At 39.9% G+C, this 19,778-nt stretch overlaps 1 protein-coding gene and 1 long non-coding RNA gene across 2 annotated transcripts in view; one reads left to right on the top strand and one right to left on the bottom strand.

Annotated features, from left to right (window-relative positions):
- The window catches only part of LOC135981613 (uncharacterized), a 75,642-nt gene extending 60,009 nt beyond the window's left edge, over nt 1-15,633 (top strand). The window contains exon 2 of the long non-coding RNA XR_010598711.1: nt 10,331-15,633. This is a non-coding gene — a long non-coding RNA (uncharacterized LOC135981613). The remainder of the gene's footprint in view (nt 1-10,330) is intronic.
- Nucleotides 1-19,778, bottom strand: part of GMDS (GDP-mannose 4,6-dehydratase) — a 534,521-nt gene that overhangs the window by 78,185 nt on the left and 436,558 nt on the right. Inside the window, exons 8-9 of the mRNA XM_005307071.5 lie at nt 18,619-18,737; nt 8,319-8,415 (exon numbers count right to left, since the gene is read on the bottom strand). Of these exons, the coding sequence (XP_005307128.1) occupies nt 8,319-8,415; nt 18,619-18,737 (216 nt within the window). The remainder of the gene's footprint in view (nt 1-8,318; nt 8,416-18,618; nt 18,738-19,778) is intronic.

Here is a 19,778-nt window from a genome sequence, read left to right as displayed (position 1 = left end):
AAGAACTCAGTTCCCATTTAGGAACCAAACTAAGTGGCCAGACTTTTAAAAGAACCCAACAAATCAGATGTTGAGCTCTTCTGAAAATATGTTACAATGGGTGCTGCTGGGTGCTGAGTACTTGAAAATCTGGCCCTGGTCTCTTTTGAAAATCTCACCCCATGTGGGTGAATGGAAAAGGGAGCAGGCTAATGGGCAATACTCAGGCAGGAAAAGATCAGTGGGTGACCAAACTAGATAGGTGGCAAGGATGCATTAGGGCTGGAGCTGTCTGAAGCAAGAGCTCTTATGTATTTTATATGCTCCTATCTCTCCCCCTTCTCAGTTCCTTCTCTGGTGAGACTGTGCTTCTTCCAACACAGCTGCTTTAGCACAGGGAGCCTGCGTACAGGCAGAGATAAGAAAACAAAAGCGTGGGGGAAGAGGGTGAGAAAACAGATCCAGATAATGAAGGAGGGAAGAAGGCCAAATTGGGGAGGGGGAAGCTGAGGGAAAGAGGAGACAAGGGGATAACTGGTGAACTAAGAAGAGATGTAACATATAAATAAGTACAAATAAATACGTATATGGGGGAAAACCCAAAGAGGGGGCAACAAAATCAAAGAAGAGAAGGGGAGGGATAGCTCAGTGGTTTGAGCATTGGCCTGCTAAACCCAGGGTTGCGAGTTCAATCCTTGACGGGGCCATTTAGGGATCTGGGGCAAAAAATCTGTCTGGGGATTAGTCCTGCTTTGAGCAGGGGGTTGGACTAGATGACCTCCTGAGGTCCCTTCCAATCCTGATATTCTATGATTCTATGATAAAGGAGGAGAGGAGTGATTGAGATAATCTAGCCTGATAGGGACAGCACTTCTTGTCAATCAGAGACAGGAAGCACAGCCTGAGAAACAGTTGATTAAAAATAAAAAGCTATGTGAATTTAATCTGATCCCTTCAGGTCTGCAAACCTGTGTGGGAATCTGGGGAGAGCAGGCTGTCTTGGGATACTTCAGCCTGTCTACTCCTGAATAGAGAGGTACACGGACATGGGAAAAAAAATCAATTGACATTATTTGAATCTCCACAAATATTTGGATTGATTGGGTCAGTTCTTATTTGAGATGAAGGGCTTCACTTCATCTGAAGGTTTAGCACTTAAGCACATGCTTAACTTTAAGTATGTGAGACATCCCATCAATGACTCACATGAGTAAAGTTAGGCACATGCTTAAATGCTTTGCAGAGCTGGGGCCTAATTAGGAAGCTAAATAACCTTCGATTCTCATTCTCCTCTCCCTCAATTCCAATCCTCCATTCTCTCAGGCTTGATTTAAAATGGTTTCTAAGAGTTGGGCCTAGGTCTTTGGCATTTCTGTAATTACCACTTGTCAGCCTCATTTAGAGGAATGATCAAGTGGGGCAGGGTAGGGAGCAGCGGCCATTTGCCTGGGTGACAGCTCCGTCTCCAAACTAATCTTTCAAAGGATCTGACAGCTTTTCACCCAGCCACAGCAGAAAATTTTTACCTACAGTCAGTCAATTTTCTTCAGCCACTTTCACCATTTAAAACAAACAAACAAAAAAAGGCCATGAATCTTATAACAAGTACGGTGCAACGTTCAGAGCACAAAACAGTTTTGACTTAGATCAGAGGAGTTAAGGGAACACTTTCCTTTTGTTAAGGTTGTCAGTTAGTTGCAGTACTAAGGGATCAAATGGCAGTATTAGAGAGATGTTCTCAGGAAGATCAATGAATACGGGAAGTTCACAGATGACACACAGCTCATTTTAAACCTCAGGAATGACAGCAGGGCATGAGGAGGAGCAGGACCAGCTGTGAAAGTTGCCAGAGGAGTACGTTGGAGGCACAGCAGAGGAAACATGGGACGACATAAAGGGCAGCAACTGGTTAACTGAGAAGCATAGCATGGGATGATTATAATGGTAGTGTTCAGCAGGATTCCAGTATTGAATGTCACTGAGGTGGATTTAAAAGATGGGACTGTCAAGTATGATGTAATGAGCAAATTGTGAAACAACAACAAGCAGAAGAGTATCTGAAGCATGCATTGTGGATAGCGCTCCTATACAAAGGGATGAATGCCAGGGTAGTAGTTAGTCTTACAGCAGAAGGAAAGGACAAGGGTACTTATTAAGAGGATTAATAAGACAGTGAGCAGAATTGCGCATGAACCCGATGAAGACAAGCAGGGTGGAAGACATCTTGCAAAAAAGACAATCTGATAACAAAAACGATCTTCACATACTTCACCTAGGAACGCAGTGATATTCAAGGAAAAAAAGAATTTAAAGGAATATAGGAGAAGGAAAAGCAAAGGAGGGACAAGAAAAGAAAGCAAAACAACTTCATATATACACAGACATATACATATGGAATGGTGAGAGCAGGCTCTCTTGGAGTATTTCAGCATGTCCACTCCTCACTAGAGAAGTGCATGGAAATGAAAAAGAAAAAGGAACAATTGACATTTTTTGAATCTCCACAAATATTTGGATCAATTAGATCAGTTGCCAGAAGCTGGGAATGGGCAACAGGGATGAATCACTTGACGATTACCCATTCTGTTCATTCCCTCTGGGGCACCTGACATTGGCCACCGTTGGAAGACAGGATACTGGACTAGGTGGACCTTTGGTCTGACCCAGCATGGCCGTTCTTCTGTTCTTAATTGGGCCAATTTTTATTTGAGCTGCACTGCTTCACTTCATATGAAGATTTGGCAAAGCACTTAAGCCCATGGTTAGAGCACATTGCTATTCAGGTCTATTCCTGGCATTACCACTGACTCATGATAGTAGGCAAGTTGCTTAGCTTTTTTTGTCCTTCAATTTACTCACTAGTGAAACTGGAAGGCAGCAGTGCCTCTTATCTATTTCACATCCTTGAGATGCTTAAATATTCAATGTTTGTCCAGTGCAGAGTTCCTTATGAAAAGCACAACACAGGAACACATTATTATTCTCATATAACTAAATCAGAAATGTATGTTTTCAGTGGTAACTCTGAAGCATTTGACATAAGAAACACATGGACTGAAATAGAAAAATGTCTGCAGGGTTTTAATACCAGAAGACAGAGTTTACCAGACAAAGGCAAAATGAAGAAGAGGGGTGGGTGGCAATGGAACTGAGGGATAATACTGAGTCTGAACTAAGTGATGATAAAAATATATTGGCTGACACAGCAGCAGAGTCAGTTTGGAGAAGAGTTAAGGACAAGCAAGGGTAATCATATACCAAGGTAGTGATTATCGGATGAGACACAGACTTCCAGGACAAGAAAAGAAAGCAGATCAAGATTTTCTTTTAAAATAGATAAGAGAGGTCAGTTATTCTTCCTTCAAAGCTAGCATCTAACTCTCATGATTATTAATGCAAATTACATATGCATAATTACAAATTACTGGTGACGAAATAGGCCCTTAAGGAAGGGAATAATGGGTTTCCTTATACCGACATTTGAACAGTGTACAGGGTCAGACACAATTCTGGACCTAACAGTAGAAATTGGTCCAGTAGCACCTCTCATTCCATGTTCAGTTTCATTAGATTTTAAATACTCTTTAGGGCAAGAAAACTTAAAGGACGCATTACCAACATCTTTGACTCCAGGAGATCTGAATTTGGGGGAATGTGATATGCCCCAAGAATTTTTACTGTAATGCTACGAAGTATGGGAAACATAGAGCTGAATATTTGAAAAACATTTAAAGAGAGTGAAATTTAAAGCTATCCTGGTTAAGCAGGGATGTAAAGATTAGGGTAAGCAATAAGTAGAAGACTTTAAATAAATAAATAAATAAATAAATAAAAACAATCCTTTCACAATATAAACAAGCTGGCAAGCAGGATTGAGATATCTATTAAAAACAAGCAAGAGCAGATTAAACAGATAATTACAGGAAGACAAAGAATTACTGGACATTCTGCTGTCAAGACCATTCCAGCTAACAATTTTTGTCAAGTATAGCTACACTAGAAAGGCAAACAAGAAAGAAATGGTCTTCCCCTAAATTGTTCAGAATTGGAAGTAGGGGATATAACAAAAGGAACAGGTTAGTGTGCCTTTGTTCTTTACGGAAGAGGCTGGACAACTGCTTCAAGACCAATGATATGTCTTCTGGTAAGAGAGAAGTGTTAGGGCATCTCTACATTAGGGAAATGTCCATTGATATAAGCAGTAGTTACAGCAGTGCAAACCCCTAATGTAGATACAATGTATCAATGCAACTTAATCCAGGGTGTAAATTTTCCCATCTTAGACAAACCCTAAAATGCCAATGGAACTGTGTGGGAAAAAGGATTCCACTTATGATATACAGAGCGCTAGATTTAGATTACATATAATATTTCCACAAGGTGAAAGAGATTCTTTCCTTTCCTTGAAGAAATGAAGATTGAAATTAGCGAAATCCTAACTGGTATTTTTTTAAGTTCTCTGACGACAGATCAGATTCCTGAGGTCTGGGAAGTGTTAAACATTTTGTTACAACAGAGGGCCATGGGAGGGAGCAATTATAGAATAGTTATCTTAACATCACTTGTGGAAAAATATTAGAAACAATTTTGCTAAATCACCTCAAGAAGCATAATTTGATTATAAACAGCCATTGTGTTAGTCTTGGAGGGAGGTTTCTGCTTAGAGCTAGCTTACTGAATTTCTTCAGATATTACTAGGATGTCTTTTAGTTTTGGGCCATTCCTTGCTTTTAATATTAGGTACATGAGAAGATAGCAAATTAATGATAAACCACATTTGAAAGATCAAAAAATGGGAGATACTGCCAATTTTTTTCTAATGGGCATTGAAAGTTAGGTGGCTAAATTTGTATTTAAGTACCTCAATAAAAGGCATGATTTTTCAGACATGCTGTGCTCTAGGTAACTCAATCCCTTATTTTGGTGCCTAAAAATGGATTAAGCTGCCTTATTTCAAGCATCCACATTTAAACATTTTGCCCATAGTAAAGAGTGAGAGCTAATGAGACCAGAATCACAGGGATTTGAATTCTGTAAGCAAATGAAACAGTAAGGTTATCACTATATTGTCCAAGCGGTACACATGGAGTTTTAGTCATGCACTTCTTAGCAAAGGAGCCATGTGCTTAAAATGCCAGCACACTGTTTGAAAACATAATCACAGAACACAAAGGCAACAAACCCATAGAGAGTGTATGTGGGATTGTGACACAGCACTCATGAAACCTATTGACTATGAGAAGGGTATAAAGGTTATTGTACAAAAATCCTTGTAGCCATCCGCCTATACTGTCTATACATTTAAAAAAAAAGTCAGACTGGATACAGAGAGGGATACAATACAAATAGAAAGAAATTTTAGGTCTGTGATCAGCAAGGGGAGGGGGGGAAGGGTCAGAAGGGGAAAATTCCCAAGGCCCCTGAGTACCAGGGGGCCCCAAAGCAGTCAAAGGTTTCAATATCCAAAGACAGCCAACAGATTTAGAGGCAAGGCATTCACAAAGTTTACTTAGTTCAGCCAGAAGATAGTCTCACATTTCAAGGTTTCTTCTTCAGTGCTGGGTGGATGCTTAAAGCTGCTAAGCTTTTCAATTCAGTATTGAAGCAGAGGGAGTGCTAACTGATTGGAATAAATACATTTAAAAAATGAACTCATCCATGCAGTCAGAACTGTATGTAGTATCAGTGTCCATTTGTTTGTACATTTCAGAATATTACATTAACCTTAAAAAAGAAAAAGCTTCTCTGCATTGAAGTTTAGTGTCTGAGCTTTAGGGTATGTCTAATACTGGCAAGTTTCTGCGCCACAAGTTATACCACTTTTATTAAAACGCTGGAATTAAACTGCTATTGTGTGTCCACACTACGCTCCTTGTGATGCTGGAGCACGTCCACATTAGCAGCTCTTGCAACGGCAAAGAGCGCAGTGCATTGTGGTAGCTAGCCCACTGTGCAACAGGCTGCAGGGTGCTTTGAGAAGGGTTTGTAATGCCTCATGGGGCAGGCACAGCATCAAATGATGCAGGTTTCCCAATCCCATTGTTCCATAAGCATCCTACTACATTGCCAGCTGATTTTCAACTGAAGCGTATGTGTATGTGGGGGGGAGTGTGTGACAGGGTGTGTGTGAATGGAGGGGGGGGAGAGAGAAAGTATGTTTTGGGGGACAGAGAGTGTGTCAGCGTGCTATCTTGTAAGTTCAGACAGTGGCAGGAAGCAACCAGTCCTGAGGCAGGGGGAGGGGGAAACCCCGACATCAGCCCCTGCCTCCCTCCTTGGGCGTGCATACACACACACACACACACCCCTGCCTCTGTGTTCAACAGCACGAGCATTCCACATTAATGGTTTGCTTTGTTTCATTGGGCTTATGCACAAGGAAACTTTTTTTTTTTTTGGCGGTTCATCCACTGATATTTATTTTTGTACCGTAACCTTGTGAGAGCTCCTCTGCAATAGTGCATTCAGTTCCAGTTTCATTAGTAAGGACACTATGACCTCAGAGGTAGTATAGCTGTGGCAGTTAGGTGGGTTCCAAAATTCAAATATATTTATTGTTTTCAGGAAACACTAAAGATTATTTTTTATTCTCATGGTTCAAGAGAAGTCTTTATGTTAGCTAAATAGGACTGTATTTTCAAAGGTCTGTGGACTTTGCATGCATACCAACACCAAAGTGCACTTGCAAGCACATATACCCAGGCAGGTGCACAAATCAGTGGTCCTGAGAAGAATCTATGCTTACCTGTTAGAGCAATAACACAGCCGCAGAACAATCTATTCACAGTGCAGATGGTTTTGAAATCCAGAATTTGTGTTGTAAAAAAGGGGACAGGTAAGGCAGAGTGGGGAGATCCTGGACAGAGCTATTTCAAGCGGAAAGCAGCAAACAGATGGAGTAAAGTAGAATTAGAGTAAGGTCACTGAAGCAGATACATAATTCCAATGAGTTAGGGGAGTGAATATGTATTTGCAAGGAAAGAGAAAAGTATTGGGGGTCTGATGACAAAGCAGGAAAGTGGCTTATACAGCACAGACTTCTTGGGTGAAGTGTCCTTTTCCTGTTCAGCAAGTCCTTTTGTCTTTATTTCCCTCTTATCACTCCGACACCTTGCCCAAGTATAGAACGACAGGCAATTCTTAATGACTTCTTAGCTTTTGAAATGGTTCTGGTATAAGAGTCCAGCAATTTTGAATAGTTATTTACAACAAAGTTTCTATTGCTTTTTGAATGTTCAGCTTGGAACTGTTGTTCATTTATAAACATGCCACCCTCCTTCCTCCCCTCCCCTCCCCCCCCCCCCCCCGCAATCTGTGTTAAGACAAATGTGCTCTTGTAGCACCTCACTCATATCAGGAAGTGAATGCCAGCACTTCTGAATGGACCCACTGACAGCTGATGCTGTGTCAGCAGCCAGCAGGGCTGGTAGTGTCCTCCTCAGGAGACTGAACACATCCTTTCTTGGGCACACCCACTCGCCGATAGCACAGTGAACAATTGTTCTCCTGGTCTAAAAACCTGGGCTGCGCCCCATGCCTGCACCATGTATTGTCATTACCCCACTTGGCTGCATATAAATCATTCACTAATTTTTTTGTCACAAGTTCTCTATTCAATTAGAACAAACACATTATTGGCCCCATCCAGCAGACCACACTGGTATCCTTGTTGACTTCAATAGGAGTATTCAAGTGAATAAAAGTTACTTATGGGAGTAAGAGTTTGCTAAGTTGGACCCTATAAACATTTTTTAAAAAGAGTATTTCATAACTATTATACCACCAAAGGTCACAAAAATGGAATTTTTACCGAGGCTATTCAATGGAGGGAGTTTATAGATTAAGCTACAAGCTATTTTCCTTTTTAATATGTTGAGGAAATATTTTAAAATGCAAATTTATCAACGCACCTCTCCATTTTTTCCTAACAGGAGAGAGATGACCAAATACCGCATTTTAAATAAAAAGAGACAACATTTTGATTTGACTTTTCTTTTTGTTTCCTACATGGTGAAGTTTCCTACATGCTCCTTCTGTCCTGTGCTAGGAAAAGTAGCTTAAACACTGCAGCTGTGTCAATTATTGCCTTGCAAATGTGGCCCTCCAGATTTTTTCCAGAAATTGTTGTTATGTTTGTTTGTTTTTGGATAACTTGCTTGGGGGTAGGGTGGGGGGGAGGGGGAATAGGGGCTGATGAGGAGCCTAATTTAGAGCATTTGAAAGCTGGCAGCAGGAGTGCAATTAGAACCATTTCCACAGAGAGCTGGTCAAATGCAGCAATTTATTGGCTGAATGATTGGATTATTCATTTGCAAAGCTGAGAGAAGGCATTTTCTTACCACTTCAGTTGGCCTGTAGTATTTGAGATCGACTGTCACATGAATCTTGCCGGTCTCCTTGCATCGGCCTACCTCGTTTTCATTCTTTCCTTCCCACCTGTAAAGAAGATAAACATTTAATCAACCCATAATTACTTTAGTGCTCTGATCTTAGTAGCATTTGGCTTGTTTTCATTTATTTGAGGCTGGTGTCAATTCTCTCTGCAGGACTGTATAAACTCATTAACTCCAGGAACAAAGGCAGCAGTTTGACCAGAATGGCGCAACAATGGCCTTTGAAGTCCATGGGCTTTGTAAGTCCTAAAACATGGGACTTCCAAGTTAAACACACAATACTGAAAAAAAATTAAAATAAAATAAAATTAGCAGCTTATTGGTATTTCCAATGTCTTATTATCTTCTAAAAGATATGCCCACGTGCTTTTTATTCATTGCTTGGTATGAAGTCAATAAAAATGTTATTTTTAAAAATATTTTTTGTTTTTACAGCTAAGGCAAAACTCACAGGAAACCAAGTATCTGCCTCTTAATTTACCAAAGCTGAGCTCTGTTTGAGAGCACTATTATTCCATCCTGCCATAGTCTAATTCATGCTCAGTTTAAGGCCAGGTCTACACTAAAAGGTTAAACTGACCCATCTACGATGCTCAGGGGTGTGAAAAATCCACACCCAAGAGCGATGTAGGTAAGCCAACCTAACCGTGGGTGCAGACTGCACTAGGTTAATAAAAGAACTCTTCTGTCGATGTAGCTACAGCCTCCCGGGAAGGTGGATTAACTACAACAGGAGAACCCCGCTCATGGCTGTAGTGAGTGGCTACATTAAAGTGCTACAATGGTGCAGCTGCAGTACCGCATCTGTGCCACACTAGCTTTTTAAGTGTAGACATAGGCTAAGAAAAGGCTCTTCAGTTTTAAGCCCTAATTCAGCCAGGTAATTAAGCACATGCCCAATGTGAATGGGACTACCCACATGCTTAAAATTAGGCATGTGTCTAACTGAACTGGGGCCTAAATTAGTTTCCTACCTGCTTTGATACTCTAATATTAATGTAATTTGTAGGAACTCGTTGGGTGTACCGAAACATTTTGTGTCTGTGCTTCCCACTTTATCCTTTCAACACGGTTTGCACAGTCCAAACTGGCAAGATCTGAAGAATAATACAAATGACTTGCTGGATCACTAGAGCCAATGTGTCCTTAATTTTGGGGAGTTTGAAAGTCCAGATCGGAAGTTTGTGGATTTGGCCTGTTTCAAAAGAAATTATCAAAAAAATATTAAGATCTGACTCATGAAACCTACAAAATTCAGAGTTAAGACTGAAACTATCTTTATTCCTTTAAGCCTGTGCCGAAGCATGGGAGCTTTGAACAGCGGGTGTGTTGCAATACTTCAGCACTGAAGGGTGGGGGTAGTGAAATTCCATGCTTTTGTGGGGTTAAGCTCTGAAAAGCAGCACTTGTGATTGAAACTAAATAATCTAAATCTAAATCATCTGCAACAGGAGAGAAGTGCCCTTTACCTGTCGTGCCCTTTATCTGAAATATATTCATTGTTGCTAATTCTTTTGATTTTTACCATACAATATATGGTATTTTTCCTGAAGCTTCAGCTCCTGGAATCATTTAATTTCATAAGAATCTCAGCTTTCATTAACAAATAAAGAAATAAATTCTAGTCTACATGGTTCTGCAGAAAACCTGAAAATATGACCTAAGTGCACCCTAAAGGTTCAGAATCCAGCAGGCAAATAAAAACAAAAACAAAACTTTTTTTTTTAAAAATCTCATGATTTTTAAGCCAATCACATGATTTTTGGGGGGGGGGGGAGGGAGGGCTGACTCATGGCTTTTGCTTGCTTGGGGCTGGAAACATTTAATTTTTGTATACTGTAGACATTAACTGCACTAATGTTTGCAGCAGTGCTATAATGCCTACAGCATTGTAAAGAGTAACATTGGGATGCTAAATATGATTTGTGATTTAACTTTTGTGTTTGGTTTTTTTGCAGTTGTTCTGCTTGAAGCCTGTAAGAAACATTTTCATTCAGAAGCCAAAACTAACATTAGCCCCTCCCTTTAAAGGGCAAAGGCTAAAAGTAAGTAGGACCCAAATGAGTTTAATAGAAAACCAACGGTCACCAGTAAAACAACAGGAAGTGCTCGGATCAGGAGACGTCAGTTGCTGTTGGAGGTCACTGAGCAGTGAGCCCCATTTAACACCCAACAGTCTACAAAAGGCTCTTCAGAGCCAACAGAAACTCACTCACTATTACCATCATCAAAGTTTTACAACAATAGGAAGGGAAAACTCCACCCACTTTGCTCAGTAATGTGAAAAGTTCATGAGGAAAGAAGCATTTCTCAGTATGAACAAAAGGGGAGATGCAACTGCAAACGGAACTTTTAATTACAACTGGCATCACTGACACCGGCATTACAGCAGTAGAGACCACCTTGCTGAAAAGAGACATTACATCTGATACAGACTAGATATGAAGAGCACATTAATCTAACCTGCTACATACGTTTTTAAAATCACAAGAAATAAAATCTTTTAATACACAGTGATGTTCTGTAAAGAACAGTTAATAATCTAGAAAAGGTAAAGCCAAGTTAACCCAAGGTCTGGTGGTCAGAGAAAAGAGACATCAGAAACCTTCATATCATCATGGTTTTAGATAGCTAGGCGCTTCAGTCCTAGTGACCCCCTAAGCTTTTGCTTCACAAGGCTGAAGCCTGACAATGCAATAAAACGTACTCGTGGAATTTGGGGAAGACTCTAGGTTAACCTAGATAAACGTACCTTTTTGCTAGAGTGTTTATCTCTGTTTGCTGTAACTTTGAACATAAGGCTAGAGGGGATTCCTCTGGACTCTTTAAGCTTGATTACCCTGTAAAGTTATTTTCCACCCTGATTTTACAGAGATGATTTTGACCTTTTTCTTTAATTAAAAGCCTTCTTTTTAAGAACCTGATTGATTTTTCCTTGTTTTTAGATCCAAGGGGGTTGGATCTTGATCCACCAGGAGTGGTGGGAGAAAGGAGGGGGATGGTTAATTTCTCCTTGTTTTAAGATCCAAGGGGTTTGGATCTGTATTCACCAGGGAATTGGTGAAGAGTCTCTCAAGGCTACCCAGGGAAGGGAATTATCACATTGGGAGTGGTGGCAGCGGACCAGATCTAAGCTGGTAGTTAAGCTTATGCTCTAATAAATTTGTTAGTCTCTAAGGTGCCACAAGTACTCCTGTTCTAGGTTAACCCAGAGTTTTAGTTAACGAAAGTTAGGTTAAACAGGGTTTGCCTACATTAAAGTAGGCTGGAAAGTGAACTCCCACAATGCTAGAGTCAAAACCATGACCTTACAATCTCTGGCCCTATGTGTACATGACACACTTAGAGGCGGACACACGCGGACACGCTTAGAGACAGTGACTACACCACCACAATGATTTGATCACCACATCCTCCAAACCAAGAGCAGGACGTTTGGGGAAGGGGAAGGATCTGTCATGGTGGATTGTCCTTCATAATAGATAATAACTTTAGTTGCATTCCAGAACTTGAAAAAAGGATGTGGATGCTGGGAGAGCACAATGATCTTTTTTCTGCACTTACTGATAACCTGGATTTGATAGCTCTTGCTTCCATTCTATCCCCGCATGGCACCTAGACACCTATGGTGGGTGTCTTATAAAATACTTATCTTACATGAAGTCACTTTTAAGCACGGTGGACACTACCTACGAAAAGGACTCAGAAATTTCCATGTAAATAAATTTAAAAAAAAAATCGATCAAGTTTCAAATGTGGATTCAGAGTGTAAAAGGATTCTCACCTCATGAACATTCATACTGTTGGACTCAGTAGAAGGGGTAAAATTTTATTTTAAAAGGTTACTATTATCCTTGTTAGGATTGTAAAACATTATTTTTCCTCTTTAGTCCTGAAGATTAGGATTTCCCCTGCATTTTTTTTTAACCACCATCCTAATCAGCAGCAAGATAATATGCAAATAAAATCAAACAACCTTCCTTCTCTCTAAAACGTGAGTGCTTGTGCATTTCACATACAAGCTGTGACATTGAAATGTGCTGTGACTGCAATGGTACATGTGTTTTACTCCGTTTATTTCTGGGGTGCCTGAGAAGTTGATTAAAAATAAAACCTCTCACAAGAGCCGGAAAAAAATCAAAACTTCAGGAAAATCCCACTCATCACTCACAGCTGCACAGACTTTTCAGATTATTGAGTTTACCACCAATATTCCTTTAGGTTGCCCACTCTGTTGGATCTGGTCTGGTGTATTATGAACAGTATCCCAGTATGTGTAACACAGAATATTAATGCATGTCTGTGAGAGAGTGCTGGGAAACAGCAAATGGTGCAGCACTCTGGTCACTGCAACTACAAGTAGTGTGCTGGAGTAGCCCTGACTAGGAAGAGCTGTGCCTAATTGGTGAATTGGGATGGGTTGAGCAGAGCCCAAAGGCTAATTAGCCCATTACCCAAGAGGTAGAAAAGGCAAGGGGAGGAAGAGACAGATCCATAGGCTTTTCAGAGTCAGAGCCAGGAGAGATCTTTCAGGGAGAAGATATCTTCTGTCTCCTCACTCCACCGTTGATCAAACTAAGGATTGTATGACATTATAAAATATAGAGCTGCACAAGTTTGTACAGGTGGTGGTGGGAACACGGTGAATTAACCCCTGAGGTGGTTTGAGCAGAAGATGGTCTCTGAGTGGTTTGTTGGTTGAAAAGAGACGGCAGTGGGACCCCACCCTGTCATGTCACAAAATTATTGCATGTGATTAGATTTTAAATTTGACTCTACAAACCCTAATTCAACTTAACCTAAATTGTTTAATTTAAATTGGGATGAACATCAGTACACGCTTAAGTATTTTGCTGAATAGGGATGAACTTAAGCATGTGTTCAAGTGGTTTGATTAATTGGACCCACATATCCACAATTTGACTGACCACAGTAGAGTAACCGAGTTGTACATTCCCAATATTGCCAACTGCAAGTGTTCAGAAATCATGAGGCAGGTCCAAAACCTCATGAAATTGTCTTAAAAGTTAGACTTAAAATAATATATTTTGGGTAGCTTTTTATTTGCCTTCTAATTTTTCAACCTTTAGGGTTCACCTGCTCAAGCTTTTGTAAGGGCTAGAAATTTACTTTTTAAAAAAATGAAACCTGAGATTCTCAAAAAATCACTTGACAACAAGAGCAGGGGCTTTAAGAAAACAACCAACTATCATGAGACTCAGGATAAAATTGCAAGAGTTGGCAGGTCTGCATCCTATTAGGAACACTTGTGTTCAGGAGCAAATGTTTTCATTTAACAATTGTGAATCTCAAAAGGTCTGAAGGTTTAGATCAGATAATTACCCAAAATGTTTGGATGAATGACAGGGAGAATGGTCATTGCCTGGTCACTGGTGAAAACACTTAACTTCAGCTCAGTTTTCCCTTCCATGAGCATCTGTACAATGGGAGGGGGAAAAAATCTACTGAAATTAACTCTTTGTTCATCAGAGATCAGACGGGGCTACTGCACCCTGTCAAAGCATGCTTCTCCCTGTTGACCAAGTTAAACAAATCTCCTTGTGTCTGCAAGATTTCCAACCCCAAATTTTGCATCAGGTTCTGTTGAAAGTTCTTTCAGTACTTCCTGTTTCTGGCCAGGCTAGAAATGCTATGTGAACAGCCGCTCACAGTATTTCAGCACTTTTGGCACATGAAAATAAATATGAATAATTAATAAAGAATCAGTCTGAGGCGCTTGGGCAGTTATTTCACCTGCCAGTTCCTAAAACTCATGTGATCAGAGAGTTCAGAGTGTGTCGGGTTTATATGGTGGTGACTTGATTGCCTGGCATGAGGTGTATAAAGTGATATCACAATACCTACTATAAAGAGAAAGTAACAATGAAAAAAAAATCAAAAGAATGAAACAGTATGTATGAATTTACCTAAACAAATACATTTTGCCTGGATATTTTCCATCCTTCACTCTCACATTTTCTTCAGTTTGTGTGCGCTTCAGTTCCCTTCTTCCTGATCTGAAAGCTTCTGATTTTCTCATACTGCTAAATACACACAGTCACTGGCCAGACAGCAAGACCTTGTGGTCAAAAGCCAGATGTGAAACCAGTGACTCTTCATGAAGTCTTTGGACGGCTCCCTTTCCCCTTCCCCACATCCACTGAACTGTCTGCTTTGCATTCCTTCAGTAGTCCTTCCAATCTCTCTCACGTGTTCCTACATCCTAATCCTAATCTTCCATTTTAAAATAAAGTTCCACTTCCCATTTGCTGTTCCACATCACCGAGAGAGAAACACTCCTGGGCTTCCAGAGGCTCACCTCATCAGACCTTCTTCTTATTATTATAGGGAATCCCATTTGTGGGGTGATCATTACAGACTAGGTGGCAAGTTAACTATCACAAAGAATAAAACATGGAGCCACCATGAGTGTGGTAAAATGTTCATCTTCCTGCATTAATTCTGGCCCTTGAAGCAATGAATATTTCTGTTGCAAATGTACATGCAGTTTTATATTAACCAAAAAAAAAAAAATACAACAAATCTTTCCACTACCTGAAAATATATATATTTTGCCATTTGCAGACAGCAGTCTGAAAAGAATTCTGAGTGCTGTAGTGGTTTCAGGCTATCTTGCAATCCTGTTCTAATTTAATAAGATTAATGACAGAAAATTAGTCAAGACAAGCGTTTGCCTGTTTGGTTTAACCCTGCTGTAGTTCAAATTATAGGAGGGAAGTGTTTTCCCCTAGTATTACTTAATTAGTAATAAGTAGAAGGGAAAGTAAAAAGAAAAAAAAGTGTAATGCTTACAGGGGAAAAATATTTGTAGCTCAGAGGCTTTCCTGTCAGTGCAAAGGCCTGAATTAGAATGACTCTGAGCCACTCTATAAATATCATTTCAAATTTCTTCCTGGTAAAAAAAGTGTTAAGAGAAAAATCCACACAAAACAAACCTGTAAAAATAAACCTGTGTTCATTTTATACTACATTTCAGAGAAATAACACGCTAGTCTTGTTGTAGCTATCTATCTAATTATTTACATGATGTACTAACATTTTCCTTTTTTCATGTTTTAGATTAGATACTATGGTAAAATAAAATGTTGTAATCTTTGACTAAGAGAGTATGATGTAACTTCATTGAAAGGTTTATTAGTCTGTACTGTGTGTTTAGCTGCACAAATTAATATGTATGAGAAAGAAAAATGACTGTACAAATGATGAGAGAAGTTTAAATGTGGTGATGGAGCATTCAAAACTGTTTTCCTGGATACCATATACTGCAATATCAAGCAACCAAAGATATGATGGCTGTGTCTGCACTCGAGGACAGGCATTTGTTACTTCACTCACAAACACAAACTAGCCCAGCTGAAGGGGTTAAAGAGCCATTGCAGGCTTGCCCTGTCATGAACAGTTTCAAGGCATTGCATTCTGGATACTTATCCCACAGTTCCCGGGCACAGCTTACAGAAGCTGTGGATTTCGAAAGACCACTGGTGCACTGTGGGGCAGCAGTGGGAAGATTTGTTTTCATTTTAAAAATGTAAAAGGCAGCCAGGAGCTTATTCCCAAGAGTGCCATTCGAGATCCTGAAATTTCATAACTCCCATGAAAAACTGATCTCACAAGGAGGGAGGGAGGGAAGGAGGGAGGAATCAGCTTTTTCTTGCAGGAGTTGATTTAATGATCACACAGTGCATTCTGGAGCATCACGTCTTTGGTGCATCATTAATTTTAAAGCGGTAGATCAATAGGACTTACTAGAGTGGAGAAGGGGACTGACTGCCTGGTTAATTCCCAAAGACAATACCCCACCTCTTCCAATTTCAAGGTAACAGGCCCTCAAGGGTTCCACAAAGAGGTAAAAGATTGCCAGCCATCCAGTCAAGAAGACAGCAGTAGTAAGGGGAGAGAGTGAGTGTATATTTTGGGAAGGCATAGAGGCCATGTTGGAACCTAGAAAATCAGGAAGGTTCCTAACAAAAATCTTTCCCAAACCTCAAAAAACTTATAGATTTAGTTCAGTTTAAGAGAAGAGCAATGGTTTTGGGATGTGGAGGTGGGTTTTTACATTAAACTAAGCATTTTTGTCTATCCCTATTATCAACCCCATTTAGCGGAGATTATTTGGGGGAAACTATATAAAAATTATCACAACTGTGCTGATCTCAAAGCAAAAGTAATTAGCACTTAAATAATATACATCTTTTTTATGCACCCAAATGGCAAAAACTATATTAACACATTACCTTACTAGATCCATAAGTGAATATATTAGTATTGCCAGATATTGCTTAAGGGAATAGTTAATAAATTCTATCAAAAAGGGCAAAAATGCCTAAGTGATTTAGGAGCCTAAATCCCTATGTCTCATTGACACTCAATGGACGGTAGAGACCTTAGTATCTAATGACTTTTGAAAATGGGGTTTTCCTCATTATTTATAATAGGAGCTATTTGCAAAATTCTTTCCCTTTTGCTTTCCTTTCCTTTGCAGGGCAGATGAGTTCAGAGTTTATTTTTTCTTTTGCTTACAAGAATATATCATTTAGCTCTTGATCCTGGAAGTGCCGAGTACACTAGACCAGTCCAGCAAAACTCTTAAGTAGGGTATTTAATTTTAAATAGGTGAGTAGACTTGAAGTCAGTGGATGCCCAGCACTTCTAAACATGAATTTTGGTGCCTGACTTTAGACATCCACATTTAAAAATTTTGACCACCAAGTCGTCTTCTTAATGCAGAGCAACATCCAACAGGAGACAGAAGAAAGGGTTCTGGATATCATAAGATTACGCATCTGTACAGAACAACAGTTTCCACAGTAAACACTAATGTTTCACCTGATTTCAATTTAAAACAATACTTACCAGTGAAAGTCAGTCATAAAAAAAGAAACATAATAAATACAGAAAAAAAAAAGAAAGAGAGGAAACAATTCCTAGTGCCCTTGAAAAATGTCACTGTGGTTAAAGTTCACACTGTTAATTGTGCAGAGGTAGAGAAGATGGGCAAGCAAATCAAGAAAGATGCTAAATATTTGAAGAAAAATATCCTAAAATCGAGCTTTGGGGCTGGAAGTTCATTACTATACTGCCCCTCTGAATTTTTCTGAAAGTAAATGCCAAAAATTGAAACCAGACTAACATTCATTAAGGGAAAATGTTATTATCTACCCAACCACCCACTGACTATTCAAATAATATTGTATATATCTGTGCACTTCTGCATATTTATTGAATGTGTCAAGTTTTTGCTCCCAAGTAAAACTTACTGGCCCTGTCAAAAGTTCACCAGCTGCACCAGTGTCTTTGATGGCCTGAGGAAGAGCCCTGGTGCTAGCGTCATGGAAGAGCCTGTGGCTTTCCTCTCCCTCTTCCAGCTGAGATTGGTATGTTGATGCATGGGGCCCAGAGAAGATACAGAAGGAGGGAAATTGAAAAAATAATAAACAATAAAAATATAAATTACAGAAAGCATTCACAAAGCCAGCCTGATTTTATTATCTGGCCTTGAGAAGGAATTTTGTATTTTCAGTCAAACTATGCAGAATATGCACTGTAAACTTTCTGCACCCACAGCTCAACATTTTTATGGCTCAGTAGGACAAGAACTAAGAAGAATGCAGAGCGATGCTGCTATATAGTCCCAGCAGTGTGGCCAACATGCTGCCACACAGAAAGGAATCGAGTTTACAGGTGTGACATCTTAAACTGGCGGACTCTGGGAATGTGGCTGAAGTGGCAGTTTCTGTTTCGGGACTGGTGATGAGGACAAAAGTGCACCAACAATAAAATGTGTCTAAAACATCCATTCCCTACGAGCCAGTACAGAATGGTATAGCACTGTAATCTCAGCCGAGGTGGTCAGCCCTCCCAGAGTGGGGAGGGCAATGGTGTTGGGGAACTGAGGGCAGGAAGATGGGATTTACAATGGAAAAGGATCAGCCTATAAGAATGCCGAGGTGAGATATCTACAACCTACCCCACCAGGAGTGGATGAAATTCTGCTAGATGTGTTTTTGGTGGAGGGGAGGGTGCTGGAGCAATACCCTGCGGTTGGATAGGCTGAGCGAGAGTCAGTGATTCAGATCCAGAGGCCTTATGTTACAAACATAAGAAACGTGGAAGTGAAAAAGAATACAAAAAAAAAATATTGCTATGTAATGGCAAAATCAAAGCCACATGTCAATAGTTGATACGATTCAGAAACCCATTGCTGCTAGCTCCTATTCATACTTACACAATGGTTTTCCCAATGTGTTTAAATGACTTCTCCACAAATTCACGGACACTGTGGACCTCCCCAGTAGCTATGACAAAGTCCTCTGGCTCATCCGTTTGCAACATCAGCCACATAGCCTGCAGAAAGATAAACAAATCCAGATTAAGTGCACCTGTAAGTGGGCCCTTTTGTACATGATATTATATTACCACATTTTGATTTGCAGATAATAAGATATATGTATGCATGCAACTGGGGAAATTAGCACTTTTTAACACGAGGCTGTTAGCTAGTTCAGCACAACTCTTACAAGTGACTAATTGGAATTATTTCACATTACAGAAAATTGTCTTTAATATACCGGATTTTCTCTGTTTCACACCAGGGATTTCTGGGGGGGATATTTTAAATCAAGACTCAGTGTTCAAAAGTAGACAGTAACGCTTAGGAGTAAGAACCCATTTATTATAAACCTTACATTTATTCATATGTAATGGAAAGCGAAATATTATATACCCCCCTCCAATTTAAGGAATGTGGTCAGTAGGGCAAAAACATAGAACTACCTAACTGTGGTCAAATACACTGTTGACTATTTTAAACTAGATTTAACCCAAATAAATACAGGACAGACAGGACCAATATTTTCATAGTGCATTATTTCAAATTCAGCTATTCCTCCTGCACACACCTGGAGATGCGTTACCTAGGGAGGTGATGGAATCTCCTTCCTTGGAGGTTTTTAAGGCCCAGCTTGACAAAGCCCTGGCTGGGATGATTTAGTTGGAAATTGGTCCTGCTTTGAGCAGGGAGTTGGACTAGATGACCTCCTGAGGTCCCTTCCAACCCTGATATTCTATGATTCTATGCATTTGAAGGTGTGGCAAGCAAGATTCCCCTTTTCAATGTATGGAAATACTAATGGAGAAGTTAGGCAAACACTTAACATTCTCTTTCAAAGAGTGCAGGCTGTGCAAAGATCAGAACAGTGACCAAAATCAGAACTATTTCTAAATCACAACTTCACAGATTACTACTATTGTTATTTGTGTTACATTTGTGCCTAGAGGCCCCAGAGGAGATTCTGTGGCTTCATTGTACTTAGCACTCTTCAAACACATAATGAGAGAGAATGCCTGCCCCAAACAGTTTCCAGTCTAAATAGAAAAGTCAGACAA

The sequence above is a fragment of the Chrysemys picta genome, chromosome 2 (assembly GCF_011386835.1).
Source record: "Chrysemys picta bellii isolate R12L10 chromosome 2, ASM1138683v2, whole genome shotgun sequence".
NCBI lineage: Eukaryota > Metazoa > Chordata > Testudines > Emydidae > Chrysemys > Chrysemys picta.
This window is presented reverse-complemented; position numbering and strand designations above follow the sequence as displayed.